Raw genomic sequence first — 19503 nt, forward strand, 5'->3', positions numbered from 1 at the left:
TACAGAAGCAATGAGCAGAAGGTAAAGCTTCGTTACACAGGTTACTTCTCACTATTGTACAATGGAAATGACCACATTGCTAAACTGCACCAGAAAACACAGACCACTAGTTCTTTGTCCTTGATGATCACATCTCCAGTGTGTGACATGTATTTTTCAACTCAACAGTACAAATGATGTATATTTTATATATTTGTTTAGTTAAGTGCAGGTCTGCAAACTTAACTTCAACCCTGAGACTTTTACATGAAGTGCCTCTATTTCCTTACTTTTCTTTTATTTCTCATGTAAGGGCCGATGTTCTATTCTTTGTAGTTGCCAAGCACCACAACGGGTAAATACAAAACAGGAACAAGAAAACTGTATGAAGCTGCTTCTGGTAGAAGGTATCCTGTTCAAAGCTGGATTACAGCTCAGTGAAACCACAAATGCCAGAAGTTTTTCTTGTGAGCACTATGACACACAGATCCTCTCCCTAAAGGTGACCATATATGGGCAGATTAAAGTTCGGTCCTTTAGACCAATTCGGCAGCTTATCTACCTATTAGTGATGTGCGGGTCGAGAATTTCTCAACCCGCACCTGATCCTAACCCACCACAGAACTGCTAGGTCGTGGGCAGGGAAAGCAGGAGAAGAGCTCAGCCCGCAACCGGAAGATTTTATGAACCTGCGGATTTCAGGCTGGCCTGCACATCACTACTGCCCATGTATGCGGAGTTCTGACAGGTCTCCCCAATCAATATCAGGACAAAAATCGACCAGATATCGATCAGGAAGGTTTGATTTTTCTTGGCGATCGAGGACTGCATTGCATCATCCTATTGTCACCCATTTCCTTCGTTGTAATCCCATTGTTTGGTCCTAGGGTCGAACTATCGGATTAACCCAATATCGCCTCGCCTTTGGTGGGCATATTGGGTTAAGATCCTTAACCTTGCCAAACAAGCGGATCTTATTGTGTATGGCCAGTAACTTCCCAAAAAATATTCCTGTGCTAAAGACTGACACAGCCATTCTATTAGGAGAAATGCTAATGGAGAGAGCAGAATTGATGCATATTCTCAGGCAGTGCGATAATGGATCCCATACCTGTACTGTAACTGAATTTTAATGTAGATTGGGTTTTAGCTACTAAAGGTGACCAAACAAATGTTTCGCTCTTGTGGCCTAGCTGGCTATGGCAATGACACACAGGGTCGGACTGGGCCGGCGGGAGACGGGGAAAGAAATCCGGTGGGCCCTGGCCCAGACCCCCTCCCCGATTGGCTGGCTCCATAAAAAAACAAAGTGCATTGGCCCTGGAAGTTTTGAACCCGGAGGGCCCCCAAAGGTCCAGTCCAACCCTGATGGCACATAGGGCAGTGGTTGTCAAAACACATGAAATTGCTCCTCAGCACTTCCTGTAGCAAAGTATGAAAGAAACGTGTGGACACTGGTTAGAAACACAGGCACTTGTCACAAGACATAAAAAGCTGTATAAAAGAAAGATAAAATAAAGTCCATTGCAAATTAAACATAAACCCAAATTCTTCTTTTTATTAAAACATCCATACCTGTTAGAAATGTATTTAAAAATCTGAGCTTCCAATTATATATTGCCTGCCCCTCCTCTGTGCCTCAGGCATTGACACATGGGCATCAGGTGCCCCGTATACAAGATTATGGGGTGATACAAAACTTGATATGAAAACAATGTCCACATAATGGCACCTGCCTACGAATTCAAAGACTGAAGGAAACAACATCTATATCATTTTTATAGTAAAGTTTATGTTGTTCAACTAACATGATACAGATGGATTATGAAATGATTTCTTAGGGTGACAGGTCCCCTTTAATGTTATATGTAAATGTTATTGCTGTTGAATGCAGTATCAGTCTGCTCATTCACAGAACCTGCAAGGCATTTGGGGATTTTAGGAGTCTAGGCTAAAGGAGCTGCCTTTGTTTTAAGAGTCAGAAGAATACAAATGAACATATAATTCTTTCAATAGAAATTACATTTACATTTATTGTCAAAATAGTTTCAATTAACGTATATTTGAAACTTGCTTAAAATGACATTTATGTATATGCATATTATATGCATATACATAAATATGTCATATTAATGACATATGTAGTACGTAATTAAAATGCTGCTAAAGTACAACTGCACAAAACAAATAAAGTATCGCCAGAGCGCAAGTAATCTACAAGTATTCTTTTCTCCCTGTGGGTTTTCCAGTTTCCTTCCACCCTTCAAATATATACAGGCAGGTTATTTAGCTCCTTATAAAAGTGACCCTACTGTGTGACTGTGATAGGGACCTTAGATTGTAAGCTCTACTGGGGAAAGGAATGATGTATAGCATCTGCAGAAATGTGTCTGCACTTGGGATGAACCGAATGCACAATTTTGGATTCGGCCAAATCCCCGAATCCTTCATGAAAGATTCCGGTGACTACTGAACTGAATCCTAATTTGCATATGCAAATTACGGACAGAAAGGGAAAGAGGGGGAAAAATTTAATTTCCTTGTTTTGTGACAAAAAGTTATGTGATTTCCCTTCCCACCCCTAATTTACATATGCAAATTAGAATTTGGATTCGACCAGGCACAAGGATTTGGCCGAATCCCGAATTCGGTGCATCTCTAGTGTGCACTAACTAAAATAACAACAACAAAAACGCACTCAACAGTCTCAGTTAGAATAACTCATTTTAATTAAAGGAACAGTAATGGTTAAAGGAACAGTAATGCCAAAAAATGTGTTTTAAAGTAATTAACATATAAGAAGGTTTCTGGGGACTCGTTATATAATCTCTTGTGCCATCCCCTCCATGTTAGGTGAGAGACTCAGTCTCCCCTCAGTTCCTTCTCTTCTCCCAGCAGTGACCTATAAAATAGATGTACAGACATGTATCTGTATAGCATTGCTCTTACTATGGGCGAAATAAGTAGCACATTCACTGCCCTTACTAGTGATGTGTGAAGCCCGAGACCCGCGGGTTTGCCCACTACTCAACTTTCTATTCAGGCCTCTCCTATTCATATTCCAGTCTCTTATTCAGATCAATGCATGGTTGCTAGGGTAATTTGGACCCTAGCAACCAGATTGCAGAAATTGCACACCGGAGAGCTGCTGAATAAAAATCAAAAGAACTCAAAAACCACAAATAATAAAAAATGAAAACCAATTGCAAATTGTTTCAGAATATCATTCTCTACATCATACTAACAGTTACAGGATACTGTCATGGAAAAACATGTTTGTTTTTTTCAAAACACATCAGTTAATAGTGCTGCTCCAGCAGAATTCTGCAATGAAATCCATTTCTCAAAAGAGCAAACAGATTTTTTTATATTTGATTTTGAAATCTGACATGGGGCTAGGCATATTGTCAGTTTCCCAGCTGCCCCCAGTCATGTGACTTGTGCCTGCACTCTGTGTGTCTATGGCCACCTATAGGCTGCTGGGGGGTGGAAGGGAGGGGGTGATATTACTCCAACTTGCAGTACAGCAGTAAAGAGTGACTGAAGTTTATCAGAACACAAGTCACATGACTTGGGCACCTGGAAAACTGACAATATGTATAGCCCCATGTCAGATTTCAAAATCAAATATAAAAAAATCTGTTTACTCTTTTGAGAAATGGATTTCAGTGCAGAAGTTTGCTGGAACTATTAACTGATGTGTTTAGAAAAAAAAATCCCATGACAGTATCCCTTTAAAGGACCAGTAACATCCAATTTTTTTTCTTCAAAATTCGTTAGTAATAAACACCAAAGCAAATAAAACTTTAAAATTGCCAAGCCTTTATTAAGAGATAACTTACCAGAAACTCCACTTCCGCTCCTCTTCTAAAACGGCGAAAGGGCGACCATCTATGCAGCGGTATTTGATTTCTTCCCCCTGGCTATTCTAGTGAAAGTATGTGAAGGAGGCTGAGGTCCGCTCTGCACCACAGGCATACAAGGGGTGGATACGGCTGTCTAATGCTGATCAATGCGCCCAGTTCGCCTACACGGAATGAAATGGAACTGTAATTATTATTTAGCAGGTCGGCCCGATCATTGTGCGAGACCTGGGTGTTCTGGGGCACAGACTCGGGAGTTGCACTTGGGGGGCTGGCTGATAGGCCATGTTACCTCCGGCATTAGAAAGCTGCTTTTCAATGAGTAAAGGCAGGAGGGGAGCACCGGTGGGCTGTAGACTGACTAAAATTAACCCTTTGTGTTGGGGCCTGTAATACACGCATGTTTGGAGATCTGATATAGAGGTTGCAGAGACTGTGCCCTGACGCAAGGGATGGACAGGCTGACAGCCGGGATCTGAGCTAATAGGGTGATAACTCGTAGTAAATATTCGTGAAAAAGTCAGCGCCAGGTTTCCACCCCAAGCACATGTGATGAGCAGATCGAACTGCAGGCAGCTTCCACCTCTGCTGCAGTCTCTCCGCGCTCTCTCTCAGGCCAGCCTCACTCGACTCCATCCCTCTGCTCCTCTCTCACAGCTTTCCTCACTATCCAGCGCTTCCCTCCTTTATCTCCCAGCCTCAATACTCTCTCCCTGACGGCCTTCCCCCAACTGTCACTAGAATAGCCAGGGAGGAGAAATTGAACACCGCTGCATGGATGGTCGCCGTTTTAGAAGAGGAGCGGAAGTGGAGTTTTGGTAAGTTATCTCTTAATAAAGGCTTTGCAATTTAAAAGTTTTATTCGCTGTGGTGTTTATTTTTCGTTCTATACTAACGAATTTTGAAGAAAAATTTGATGTTACTGCTCCTTTAATTTAAAGGTGAACAACTCCTTTAACGGAGAAGAAAGAGAACAGGGAGATTATTTTTTTTTTTACCTTTCACAGAAAAGGCGTCAGTGTCAGGCTTCAGAGACGTCTCCCAGTTTAAGTTTCCTCCAATAATAAACAACAGAATACAGCCAATAGAAATGAAACTATAAATAAAACACTTTGATTTACCACATACTCCTGCCATAAAGCTGCAGCCCTGGGAATCTCTTCACTATTCACAGCAGCAGCCCAGACTGAGAGGTGGAACGGCACCAGGTTATCCGGAAACCCGTTATCCAGAAAGCTCCAAATTACAGACAGGTCGGCAAATGTAGACTCCAAATAATCCAATTTTTTTTAAATTATATCCTTTTTCTGTGTAATAATAAAACAGTAACTTGTACTTGATCCCAACTAAGATATAATTAATCCTTATTGGAGGCAAAACTAGTCTATTGGGTTTATTTAATGTTTATATGGTTTTATAAGACGTAAATTATGTGCATTATAACATTGTGGATAACAGGTCCCACATCTGTACAGAGATCCGTGTAACACAACACTGTCCCTTTAATAAACACTGACTGAGACGGAGCAACTACAGAACTGTCTCTGCCGCTTTATCCAGTAAAGTCCTGATGACTTCTTCTCAGCCAGTCTTATTGACTGAAGCAGCAACCGCTTCAGCTCAGTGTATTTGTTGCCGTACCTTGGAACGCACATGAAGCGCACGCAGGAATTATGGGAACGTTCCACCGTCTGAATTTAAATACAGCGCGCGTCGTCGGGGGCGGGGCTGTCCTAGCAAGTGAAGAGCAGGGTAAGAGAAGCTGATCTGCTGGAGCTGCGCGCTGGCTGGTGTGACTCGGCTGGGAAAATACACTAATACAGGTACCGCTGGCAGTTGATATACTCACACTTATAATGTCTGCTCTGTAACATTCCTCACCTCCCGCTATTCTCCTCATAACCAGCCGAGCTGTGAGACTGGAATGAACCTGCTCTCTGTGTTTGTATACAGATCCTTGTGTCTCAGGAACTTTAGAATGAAGCTGTAACATTCGTGTTGGTGATTATTGTGTATATTGGTCTCTACTTGGAGATATAGGGGATAATGTACCCCCTACTGTAATTTATAAAGATATTATGTTACCGAGGAGTTATGTGACCATACTATAGCATGAGGCCGCAGGCCGAGTGCTTTTATACAGGTCACATAACTCCGAGGTGACTATTAATATCTTTATAAATTACAGTAGGGGGTACATTATTCATTATGATCTAACGTTTCAGAGAGAGAAGGGAGTGGAAGTGGAGGGGCGTGCCCCTGTGAGCGCTGAGGGAGAGAAGACTCCTCCTCCACACTCTGTCTCCCCAGTCTCCACACAGGGCAGTCACACAGTCTGACTCCAGCCAGCGAAGCAGAGGGGAGGGGGCAGTGCCGCTGCAGCACAGCTGTGACATCCACACTCTGTCTCCCCACCCACCCAGTCTCCAAGACTGAAGAGTGACAGGGTGTGGGAGGGGCAGACGGAGTGGTTGGAGGGGGAGCAGAAGAGGGAGAGAGGCGCTGATCATTCCCATTTGTGTTTCAGAGCACAAGCTTTTCTGCTGCTGCTGCTCTTAAAGAGCCTTCCTGCAGCAGGGCTATTTGGCAGACCGAACACTGTGTCAGGCTGCAGCAGTCACTAAACAGCGGCGCTGCTCCTAACAGGAGGGGGAGGGAATTAGCGCCATATAAGGTCAAAACCCGCCTCCTTAGACATCACTCACTGGCTGACATCGCCGCTCCCTGGGGCTTAGGGGCAAGTTCACTAAGCGCAGAACGCTAGCGTTACTTCGCTAGCGTTTGGCATTTTCGTTACTGCGCAAATTCACTTATGAACGCTGGCGTAGTTTCGCTAGTGTTACTTCGCACCCTTACGCCTGGCGAAGTTTCGCTAGTGACGTAACTACGCAAATTCACTAACGCGCACAGTATACTGAACGCTACCTTTTACGCTAGACTTCCTTCGCCACCTCAGACCAGGCGAAGCGCAATAGAGTAGATAGGGATTGCTTCAAAAAAAGTCCCAAAAAACGCTGGCGTGTTTTCTACATTATGGGTGATAGGCTGAAAAAGATCGAAAACATTTTTGGGGCTCCCCTCCTTCCCCCCTACATTTCCTGACTCATGGCACCTTAACTATACAGTGGGCACATGTGTAGGGCAAAATAAAATTTATATTTGATGTTTTGAAGGTTGTCTAGGCATTTGTAGTGCTGATACGTATTCCTCCATTGAAATTTGAATTTGGCGCCGTATGCAAATTAGCCTTCGCTAGCTTTACTTAGCGAATCAACGCTAGCGCAACTTCGCAACCTAACGCTACCCCTGAGCACAACTTCGGATTTTAGTGAATTTGCGAAGCGCTGGCGAAACTACGCCTGGCGAAGTGCGGCGAAGTTACGCCTGGCGCAACTACGAATCTTAGTGAATTTGACCCATAGAGTTTTGGCTCTGGGGAAAGGAGGAGCGTTCCCTGCTGCATGCGCTGCGTGAGTACGATTTAATCCTGGCAGTCAGAAGGGAGGGGGCAAGAGCGGAGGTACAGTAAAGCTGCAGGGAGACAGAAGTGGTGAGCAGCGGCGGAAGTGCTGACCCAAATAAACGGCACGTTCCGACGTCAGAACGCGCCGTTTATAAGGATATAATTTACAGTCTGGTCCCATAGGGAAATGACCAGACTGTAGATTATATAGTGAATAAAAGTACCCCCTCTTGTAAAATATAAAGATAAGTTACAGAGGAGTTTCATGACCATATTAAAAACACGAGGCCGAAGGTCATGGAACTCCGAGGTAACTTCTAATATCCTCATATTTTACAACTGGGGGTACTTTATTTATTAAGGATATAATTTACAGGATATTCATGGCTTTTGTGTATTTTATATATATATATATATATATATATATATATATATATAGCTATCGATACAGTGTGTGTATGTGAGGGGCCTGTGCTGATATAGTGAGTCCATGTCTTGACTGAGAATCAAAATAGGCCCTGGCATTTCAGATACCCAGAGGCCCAATCAGCCCCCAGCAGCCCACTAAATAGTGACTGTCTATGGCAACTTACAGCAGCCCCTCTGGTATTTGCCAGAACACACAGTTGGCAATCTGTGGGTTCTGGCAAATGCCAGAGGGGCTGCTGTAAGGTGCCATAGACAATCGCTATTTAGCCTCTGTCTACCTGACCTGCCAGGGCCAATTTTGATTCTCAGTCCAGACCTGGTGCAGTGTAACCTCTGTGCTTATAATATTACTGGTGTTTGTGCTGTTACTGTTACTGAGCCCTCTTTCTACCTATATGGTTTATTTTCAATGTTCAGTCTGCTGTGTGTGAGTAAAAGGAGGAAAGTGTGACCATTTTATTGCACCCGAGTCACCCAGAACTGGGGTACAAATTCTTGGGGGGACTCCCTGGTTCCAGCCCCTGTGATACAGACCATATAGTGGACTTAGGTTTTCAGTGGGGCTAGTGACGGCTGTCTTCTGTAATATCACTTGTTTGCATAAATCTTACTACCGATTTATGTGCTCTTTTAAAAAATTCCCTCTCCTGCTAAGAGACTTTCGGATTGTTCCAACAGTAGCCTGGAGATGGGGCACAATATACTGACTGATTAAGTGCCACCCCCCCATTGACTAATAGGGTTCAACCTATTTCACCTGTCAAGCCAACAAAATACAAGCCATGACTGAGGCCCGATTTAAAAGAGGCCCTGGCATTCAGACACACAGAGGCCTGCACAGCCCCCAGCAGCCCAATAAATAGTGAATGTCTATGGCATCTTACAGCATCTCCTCTGGCATTTGCCAGAACCTACACAATTTTCGGGCTTCTTTCCCAAATCACTTGATTTTTTTGGGGGGATTTTGCCCCAAACCTCTCGAATGTATCCAATTATTGGGCTCAACCCAGCAAAAACTAAGACCTTCAAATTGTGACAGAGGCATCTCCCATTGACTTGTACAGAACCTCAACAGGTTTGAGATGGCCGATTTGGGCTTTTTGCAACATATATATGTATAATAAATCTAAAAAAAAAAAATTTTTTTTTTTTTCCACTAAAAATTTGAGTTTTTGAACCAAAAAGCCTATAATTAAAAAAAAAAACTATAAAGAATAAATAAGGAAGACCAAACGAAACTTACTTAGAACTGGCCATTCTACAAGGTGAAACACCCATTTAATATTTGTAATTATTCAGCATAAGTCTTGGAAATCGGTTGCTTTTAGCTGATTACTTTGCCCCCCATCCCATCAAAGTGTTCTTGGAAAAACATGTAATCTTTAGTGCCATAAACATTTGTTTAATACACTTGTTTTAATACACTGTACTTTATTATACTGGGTACATTGCAAATCATTCTAATCTAATTTGTTATGTTTTGGCGGAGTAAGGGGGCATTTTTTGCAATGCAGGTGATTTCTGTGTTCATTATGATCTATCGGGACCCATTGCTAGAGTCCTGCAGCGGGTCGCGTATCCGTGTTGTGTTACCCACACAAAAAAGCAGGTACCCTGTGGAATGAGGGTAGGATTTTCAGGTGCGGGTATAGATGCGGGTTGCGGGTCTCATCTAAATTTCTTATCTTATGTTATTATCTATATTTTGCTCCTTTTAAAATTCTACAAAACTTGTTTCTGTCCCGCCCACTTTTGATCATGGCACTTCCGGTTTACAGCAACACCACTTCCTGTTTGATGGTGGTCGGCTAGTTGCAGGTCGTGTTGCGGATAAGGCAGTTGCAGGTCTAGGTCTGGTAGCGAACCAAAGTGGGTAAATATGCGGGTTCGGGTCGAGTCCGGGTCTTAGAAATTGGATCTGTGCGGGACCCTACCCATTGCCTCCCACTGTGGCTCATTTATTAACACTGGGCAAATTTTGCACATGGACAGTAAAGGTGGCCATACAGGGGCAGATTAAAGCTGCCAATATTGGTCCTTTAGACCCACTCAGCAACTTATCTGCCTATGTGGCTTCTGATGAGCCTTCCCAATTGTTATTAGGCCAAAAATCGGCCTGGTATCGATTTGGCAGGTTAGATTGTGCTGTGATTGAGGACTGCGTTGGCTAGTTGATGCAGTCCTACAACCCACCGGTGCCCATTTTTTTTGTTGTAATCTTTGTTCATTGGGAATTTTAGCTGCCTCAGCATTGGTACACAAATGTTTTGATTGCTAATGGCTAACACCGTTATTATTGAATGAGCTTGTACAGTATAGCTATAAAGTAAGAGACATTACATACAATGGGGATCATTAATCAACACTGTGCAATAGTTTTCCCTGGGTAGTAGCAACCAACCACAGATTTGTTTTCTGCAGAAATAATAATGAAAGTAATGTTTGCTTGGCTGCCAAGACTGTGCCGGGCCACCCGCTGGAAAAAGAATTGTCGTGTGCCTGGATCATGTGTTTGCTGGCCTTTTTTCCCATGGCCATTGGCTAATGTGGCTACTAGTTTTATTATAGTCTTTGGGGGCTTGTGGTTGCTGGCTTTCATGAGGCTGATGGCATTTACCTCTGGCTGTGCATGGCTGTTGGCAATGAGTTTTTCAGCCCATATCTAGTTGTGGTGCTGAGTGGTATTCAGCAGCTGTTATTGGTCCTATGTTGTTGGTTTTACATGTGACCTTTTTGCTCTTGTATGCCACTGCTTATTAGCAATAGGGCTGGCTTGTGGATCAGTGTTTTCAGGTGCAGTAAATGGCTCATGCTCAGTTGCACAAAGCCACCAACTGCACTTGCACGTGACACACAAGTCCATTTCCACATGGGAAAAGTGTGGTATTCACAATAACTTGTTTGCCATTTAAAAAGAGAGAGAAAGAAAAAGAACCTTATTTGTGACTGTATAGTGCCTTCTGTTGTAATAAAAGACCCCCACTTCTATATTTGGTATTTGGATTTAACTGGAATAAATTACTTCTTCCACTCAGTTCATTCACCACTTAATTAACATGAAGTAACCTCTACAACCAATTCATATTTCTCAATATTTACACAATCTAATTGATAGTGAATTGTTTATAAATATAAATGAATTAAAAAATTCTTGTAAATATTACTTCACTATACAACGTGTGACAATTAAATATAAAGTGCTTGTGCTTGTTTTTATACAGCTACATTGACTCTGTGTGTTTTTCACAATCAATTTTCGAATGTTGAAACATTAAACCATTAGCTTCTAAAGTGTCTATTATTGTTTCAATTCATTAATTGATTTCAATTACTCCAATTAAATTATAAAGTGCCTGTGCTGCGTTAATCAATTGATCACCTTTCAATTCATGTTTAACATTAATTAATAGTATAAGTTAAAAAGTGACCAGGGCTGATATTTCATCAGCCCAAAAATTAGATTGATGCTTCTTGAAGCATCGAAGCATTAAATAGCCTATAAGTTAGAAAAGATAAATAACGAGACCGCAGCCCTCCAGTTTCTGCCTTCTCCCACTTTGTGATGCTCCTAGGGACCTAGAAATTTTTTTTAGTTCAATTACTTGGGAACAACTCCACCAACTATCTAATTTCTCAATTCCTCACTTATTCTAAAGGAGTAGCTGGGTGAACCTCGAATCGAGAAGCCTCAATCTAATTTTTAAATTGATGAAATATCAGCACTGGTCACTTTTTAACTTATACTATTGAATAATGTTAAACATGAATTGAAAGGTGATTAATTAACGTAGCGTAGGCACTTTATAAATTGGTGTAATTGAAATCAATTAATGAATTGAAACAATATTAGGCCCTTTATAAGTTAATGTTTTAACATTCGAAAATTGATTGTGAAAAACACACAGAGCCGGTGTAGCGGCAATCAACAACTTATTGGCTGTATAAAAATAAGCCCAACCACGAATTGGTTGTAGAGGTTACTTCATGTTAATTAAGTGGTGAATGAATTGAGTGGAAGAGAAATTTAATTCCAGTTAAATCCAAATACCAGCAATCGAAGTGGGGGTCTTTTATGACAACAGAACTCTCTTTTTACATTTTAAATGGTTTTTATCCTTGTGTGTTCTGTAGAATTAGCAGACACTAATAAAGAAAGTTAGTGAAATCTTATTAATAGCTTGTTTGCCTGTGTGTTGGCTGCTTTCCAGTCTGGTGTTTTGCCTACAATGCAGCTGACTTAGGCACGTGTGACAACTCTCTGGCACATTTTTGTTGGCTAGCCAGCTTGTTCACCAGTGGTTTACATGTGTTGTAGCTGGCTTGTGAATTGGTGGCTCATGTTAGTCATATGAAAAAGTTTGGGAACCCCTCTTAATTCTTTGGAGTTTTGTTTATCATTGGCTGAGCTTTCAAAGTAGCAACTTCCTTTTAATATAGAACATGCCTTATGGAAACAGTAGTATTTCAGCAGTGACCTAAAGTTTATTGGATTAATAGAAATATGCAATATGCATCATAACAAAATTAGATAGGTTAGCACAGGTAGCATATGGGAGTTTCCCACCCACCATGTACCTCCTTTCTCCTGGTAGCTCGGTGGTAGGGAATGTTAGTGCAAAAAAGTGGTAGGAAAGTTCAAAACCCCAGTATCCACACCAGGATATGTTACCATCAACACCCTCTTCCTCCCTTCCAAAGTTATGCTCCTGAAGAAGCTGAGTCATCGGTGAAACGCATTGGGCATAATAGGTGGACAGTGGGTGACTAGCTCCCCACGTAGATGGGTAGAATTCAAGGGTAAACGTTACGGGTTAGGTTCGGGTAAAATCCAACTCACACATCACTACAGGGCGGAGCACCATGATCACCATGTCAAGCAAGAGGAATCCTGCCTGGTTTTTCTTATTATTTCAAGGTAGCCTTGACCTGGAAAGCCCTTCTAAAAACCAGTATGTCTGGGTCAAAACCGGACACCTAGCAACCATATACCAGTCCGAACAAGAGAGATGCAGAACAGAAACTGTAAATCACTGAAAATAAAGCACAAACCATTAAAATGAAGGCTGGCTTATTGTATAAATGTTTACACCATGCTAACATTTAATAAATCATTATGATCCCGCCCCGTAAAAAGTTCTTGCTCTCTTTGTTTCCACCATGCATAGACCTGGTTACAGGAAGAGGAGGCGGCACATTCACATTTATTTATTTATTTCCCCATTGCAGATCTTTTGTTTATTGGGGATCATGGCACACATCATTTTAATTGGACTTTGCATTTTTTTGACACAGTATAAAGAATCTCTTTCAAGTAAGTACCTTTTATACAAAGAATGTCTTCATGCCAGTAGTGGGTGCTGAGGTTTCATTAAAGGAATTGTTCAGTATAAAAATAAAAACTGGGTAAATAGGCTGTGCAAAATAAAAAATGTTTCTAATATAGTTAGTTAGGCAAAAATGTAATGTATAAAGGCTGGAGTGACTGGATGTGTAAAATAATAGCCAGAACACTACTTCCTGCTTTTCAGGCTTTTCCTGCTCTCTTGGTTTCCACTGATTGGTTACCAGGCTAAAAAAACAAAAGTTAAAAAAAAACAAAAAAAAACTAAAGTTGTTTGATAAGGCTGTTAGAAGAAGCACTTACAGGGCTGAGTTAATCTGCTGTCCCTGGTGTCTAGCAGCGCTCTGTCGATAATGCGAGTGAAGGAGTCCAGTGACGTCACTGTTTACACAGCAAGCTTCCTGCAGGCCTTGAGGCGCATTAGGAAAATTAGATACCATTGCGCATGCTTTTTTCCTTTCTACGATGACGCGCATGCAAATTAATCTAGTTGCACGTCATCATTGACACCCTGTAAACACGCACCTGTACATCATTTTGCAAGCTACGCATCTATCGATCGTTGGTTATTATTCATGCAGGCAGGAGCTACCAGGCAGCGAGGGGGGGGGAAGTGTTTTTAATGTTTTCTGGCCACAACTATATATGATGTGCGCCTGGGGTCAGGGGGATTGATTTTTCGCGCATGCGCAATAGTGAAAGGAAGCCTATATTCCTTTCTGAAGATGGCAGCCGCATTCTTCCACATAAGCTGGAAACATCAAAGACGGTTCTCTAACTTAATATGCAGAGTGGTGAGCTAAAACTATAGCGATTACAGTCATTGGCATGTGATCTTTTAAGGGAGGTAGTGTATAACTTTTGCCTTTAAAGGAGAACTAAACCCCTTAACCCTAAAGCTCTCTAACTCTGAGTTAGTCGCCGACTTTAAAAGAGAACTAAACCCTTATTTAAAAAAAAAAAAAAAACCCTACCCTACATAGACTTCTGCCTCCTCCCCCCCCCCCCCCAGTCTAGCTGCTACCCCAGGCAAATGCCCTAACTTTTTACTAACCCCACAGTGCATGTTCAGGCATCTGAGTTCATAGGCACCATCTTCTTCTCTTCCAAAATCTTCGGGTGAGTGGTGCATGCGCAGTTGGAGCAATCTTCCTGTTTGCGACAACTGCACATGTGCCGAAAGTCACGGAGATTGCCAAAGGGAAGGGTAGGGTTTTTATTTTTAATAAGGGGTTTAGTAGCTTACTAACTTGTTAAAGAGCTGCAAAGCAGGAAGTAGTGTTCTGACATCCAGTCACTCCAGCCTTTATACATTAATTTTTGGCTAACTAACTATATTAGACACATTATTTATTTTGCACTACCTATCTATTTACCCAGTTTTTTTATTTGTACACTGAACTATTCCTTTAAGAATCTGTATAATTACTATTATTATTATTTTATGACTATTATTATCAATTTCTTTTTTGGGGGAGAGGTATATTTTGTTATGATACATCGCGAGCTTATTTTATAAGAAGCTCACCCATTTGAAGATCTTTTCTTTCTTATTATAATTCTTCTCATGTAATCGCTGCACATTTTTTGCATCTGTCTTTATTAGTCAGATTTAAGGTCACATCGGTGCCATCAGTTGTTGCTGCATTTGGGTCCGATGTGGTGTTACCTTGTCGTCTGACCCCTGAGATGAACGTAGAGAAGATGGAAATCCGTTGGTTTAAGCCTATGTACCAGCCGTATGTTCATCTTTATATTAATGGGAAAGACGATTACTTGATCCAAATGCCTCAGTTTACTAACAGAACAGAACTGATAAAAGAGAACATCACTAGAGGAGTTTTCCCTTTGATGATCCGTAACATCACCGTTCAGGATTCTGGGAAATATTATTGTTTTGTTGATTCCGGTGACCATGAGAGCAGAACAACAATAGAACTAAATGTTACTGGTAAGTAGAGTTTTAACCAAATTCTTATAATTTTATTGTCTGAAATTATGAAAACACTGCCAGAATTTCTAAATATGTATCATCTGCATCCACATAACTAAATACTGTCCAACAGAAAAAAAACATCTTAAATAGAATGTGAGGATTTGGCCACTCCTCTCTGGTTTATCATTTGTTTCTCTTAAAGTGCTTGTTCACCTTTGAGTTAACTTCTGGTATAATATAGAGAGTGATATTCTGAGACCATTTGCATTTGATCTTAATTTTTTATTTATTTTTTGTATTTAGCAGTTCTTCAGTTTGATATTTTAGCAGTTATCTGGTTGCTGGGTTTCAAATTACTTTAGAAGCCAAGCAGTAGTTATAATGTCAGACTAATATATTTATAGAGCAGGAACTGAATAGAGAAAGATATATATAAAAAAAAAATAACAATAAAATTGCAGCCTCACAGAGCAATAGATACTTGGCTGCTAGGGTCGATGACCCCCATTTGAAAGCTGGAAAGAGTCAGAAGACGAGGGCAAATAATTAAAAAACTATAAAATATAAATAATGATGACCAATCAAAAAGTTTGCCATTCTGTAGCATACTAAATGTTAACTTAAAGGTAAACCATTGATTTAAGATTTGGTCAGTGTCATAAATTGTAATTTGCGCACTCCCTTTTAAAATCCTATTATGTCGGATTATCAAGGCAACCATCACGATATCAATTGTTTCCTGGTCTGTAAACCTCCGGGAAGTTGCGTTTTTTTATTTCTGTTACTGAGTGGGTTGTCATGGTGATCAGGCAATCGCCAATTCTAAAATCTTTATCCTTCCTAAACCACAAATACCAATTACTTGTCTTACCAAGTAGTTTAGTTTTTAACAATCTGGCAATTCTTTCTATTTTTAATGGAATCAAGCAGAGGTACACTAACATTCCATTGTAATTTGACAATTTTATCCATTTATGGCTTTGCAGACCATACATGCAAAATACAACTAAAATGGTATACAGTTCTGCGACAGTTCTAATAATGTGCGTTACATAAAGTGCCTAAATTAATGTATGTTTGTTAGGAGTATTCATGTTTAGTGAACACCCCCAATTAGTTTTCATAAATGTAGTTTTACCCTGTAATATCATCAAATTCTACAGGTTCCTTATAAAAATTTGAAATTCATCTGACATATTAATTCAGAATTATACTAGTGTTTTAATGGGTATAAAATGAATCCATTACCCAAAGTGCTAGTGCTCCGTTGGTTGTTCACTTAAAGGACCAGTGAGAAAAAAACGTTCGTATAGATCGAAAAAAAAAAAAACCCACCACGACGTTTATACTTTATTAAGAAATAACTTAAAGAAACTCCACTTGCTCTCCTCTTCAGAAAGTGATAGGGCAATCCGTCATGTGGCGCTCGATTTCTCCTCCCTGCCTGCCTTATAGGAGATAGCCAGGGAGGAGAAACGAGTGACGCACGATGGATTGCTGCCGTGTTGCCTTTTCTGAAGAGGAACGCAAGTTGAGTTTCTTTAAGTTATTTCTTAATAAAAGACTTCAAAGATTTTAAAGTTTTTTGTGTTGGTGGTTTTTTTCGATGTATTGGAACGGATTTTTTTTGATGTTACTGGTCGTTTAAAGGGGACCCGTCACCCAAAAAAAGTATTCCAAATCCTATTTTATCATGTCAGTCAAGCAAAATGAACTTTAATTACACTGTATATATATTATTTAAAACGTGTTTCCATCAGTGTGGGAACTCATAATTATAACAAGCAGGCAGGAGCCATTTTGCAGACACTGTTATAAAGACAAGCCTTGTATCATCTTAAAATCTTGTTTGTGCACCAGAATGGGGGACCTGATGTCTATCCCCATGTACTGGCTACACAATCAAATGTTTAAGAGAACTGGGGGAATGTGGGGAGAGCAGTGACATCTAGGAAGTGCTGAATGGAAAGTAATTGCTTGCCCCGCCTCTATGCCTAGGCATAGAGGAGGGGCAGGCAATATTTGATTGACAGCTGAAATTTTTAAACGAGTTTACAAAGGCTATGAATGCTTTAATAAAAAAAAGAATTTGGATTTCATGTTTAATTTGAAAAGGACTTTTATTATACAGATTTTTATGTCTGGGTGACAGGTCCACTTTAAGGGCATTTTTATAAAGGGTAATTCTTATAAAATATTTATACAAAATGTCCACTACTAACAGAGCACTAGCACTTTGGATAATGGATGAATTACACAAGACTCGTACAAATAGGTGACTAACCTCAGGACAACAAATGTAAGTGCAAATTGTTTTTTATATAATAAATGGTATTCTACTATTTGGATTTTGTATCCTTCCGTTGGAGTCTGAAGGCATAATGTGTAGTGAGGGAGATCCATTTGACAGAAAACTAAGTGCAATATACCTAATCATTGGTTTGTAAGTAGGCGCTTTGACCAATGGTGGAGGCTTTGGAATAAACATCTGGGCATCATTCTGGGAAGTGGAGAATTCTGGGGACACACATGCTCAAATTTTCTTTGTAACACTGGGTGCCATCTGCAGGAATTATACATACTACACTATGGGGCAAATTTACCTAGGGTCGAATATCGAGGGTTAATTAACACTCAATATTCGACTGCCGAATTAAAATCCTTCGACTTCGACATCGTTCGATCGAACGATCAAAGGAATAATCGTTCGAACGATTAAATCCTTCGAATCGAACGATTCGAAGAATTTTAATCCATCAATCGAACGAAATTCCTTGGATCAAAAAAACCTTGGAAAGCCTATGGGGACCTTCCCCATAGGCTAACATTGGCCTCGGTAGGTTTAAGGTAGCGAACTAGGGGGTCGAAGAATTTTTTAAAGAAACAGTACTTCGACTATCGAATAGTCGAACGATTTTTAGTTCAAATCGGTCGAAGTAGCAATATTCGACCATTCCAAATTCTAACTTTTTTTCCTCTATTCCTTCACTCGAGGTAAGTAAATGGGCCCCTATATGTTTTAAATTTCTCTGTTGCCATAGGAGCTGATCCATTTTTATACATAGTGGAAAAAAAGCCTGAAGGTCTTTACTATAACATTTTACATGTTGTAAAATACCTGAAATTGAGGCACCCGTGTCATTATTACGTACATTACATGTGCCTTTTTTATGGGGTTTACACGTATTCTGAATATAACAGAATTCAGAATTTCTTGTTTGTCACAAAAATACACATTTGTATAAAAAATAGCATATAGATGCAATACGGCTGTATGTGTGTTTTGATAGACATTCAAACACTCGTGAAACACCTAAGTGAAATAAGTTTGAGAACCTGAGCTGAAATTGTGTGTATATATGTGTGTGTGTATATTATAAAAACCAGCTTTAAAGAAGGAACTGCAATGTTCTGAAAGCTTGCTGTAATTATCATCTTGGTTAGCCAATAAAGGTATCACCTTTACACCACTTTTGTTATGTTTCATATAAAAATAGTTAACAATCCTATATTTGCTATTGACAGCAGCAGATGCAGAGAAACGGTAAGTAGCCATTATGTGTCTCTGACCAGTGTGGCTTGTGCATAGTTTGTCAAATACTTTTTATAAAACTAACAATGTGGTTGGAAGCAAATAGTGATCAAGTGTAAAGGGACACTGTCATCAAAATGATTTATTTTGGCTGAAAACAATGTTTATGGCTCAGTGAGTGAGAGCAGTGTTGGCAAATTTAATCTGGAGACCGTTATATAGCCAATGTTGTGCTGGTCTGTTTCCTGGAACACCTGGGACTGTGTCTGCTTTCCTCCAATCACTCACCTGCATATCACTGACTGGTGCCTTTCTTTTTTAACATCCAGCTCCCTTTCACCTAAAAATCAGAATACCTCGTGAGGCACCTGTCAAACAAAAGAGCCAGGAACAGAGATCAGAAAGTAAGAAAGATGGGGGTGAGTGAAAACATACTCTGGCTTTTTTAATTAAATTTAGCCATTATCAGCTTTAAATAATATCTTTTTGTATGGTAGTGTCCCTTTAAAGTGCCAGTAACAGCCAAGAATGTGCATGCACTTAAACATTCAGTAATCTGGTTTGTTGCTGCTTGATAAATGTTACTTTGGTGTCTGTCTGACTTGCATATTTCAGTTAATTATGAAAGGGCAAATTAAAAGAATTGTTAATTACTAAGCACCTTGATTGGCTTCATTATATGCTTCAGGAGCTACATAAACAAAACATGAATGTATAGCTTGCATTATACTCCCTCTTTGGGGGGTATTCTCAAAAGTGGAGAGCGCCCATTTTTGGAGAAAAAAGTGGTGGTAAATTGGTATAAAATACTTTCAGCCTTAATTCCGACTCAACCGGCACTTTTCATACTTTAGTGACAGAAAGACCGTTTACAAACACTTTTATGAATTCGTCTTTCCAACGACCTAAGTTTGGCGCAAAAACATTTTCTCCCGACATTTTAAAAATGGAGTAAAGCTC

General features: G+C 40.3%; 1 protein-coding gene across 6 annotated transcripts in view; it reads left to right on the forward strand.

Annotated features, from left to right (window-relative positions):
- Nucleotides 1-5531: 5531 nt before the first annotated feature.
- The window catches only part of LOC108699404 (putative selection and upkeep of intraepithelial T-cells protein 1 homolog), a 40271-nt gene continuing 26299 nt past the window's right edge, over nt 5532-19503 (forward strand). For 4 of the 6 annotated variants that reach the window (XM_041573585.1, XM_018231466.2, XM_041573586.1 and 1 more), the window contains exons 1-4: nt 5532-5665; nt 12961-13045; nt 14682-15026; nt 18873-18962. In XM_041573585.1, the coding sequence (XP_041429519.1) occupies nt 12982-13045; nt 14682-15026; nt 18873-18962 (499 nt within the window). In that variant the 5' untranslated portion in view covers nt 5532-5665; nt 12961-12981. The remainder of the gene's footprint in view (nt 5666-12960; nt 13046-14681; nt 15027-18872; nt 18963-19503) is intronic. The other 2 variants (XM_018231465.2, XM_041573588.1) reach the window with 2 other exon arrangements.

The sequence above is a fragment of the Xenopus laevis genome, chromosome 8L, assembly GCF_017654675.1.
Source record: "Xenopus laevis strain J_2021 chromosome 8L, Xenopus_laevis_v10.1, whole genome shotgun sequence".
NCBI classification, from domain to species: Eukaryota; Metazoa; Chordata; class Amphibia; order Anura; family Pipidae; genus Xenopus; species Xenopus laevis.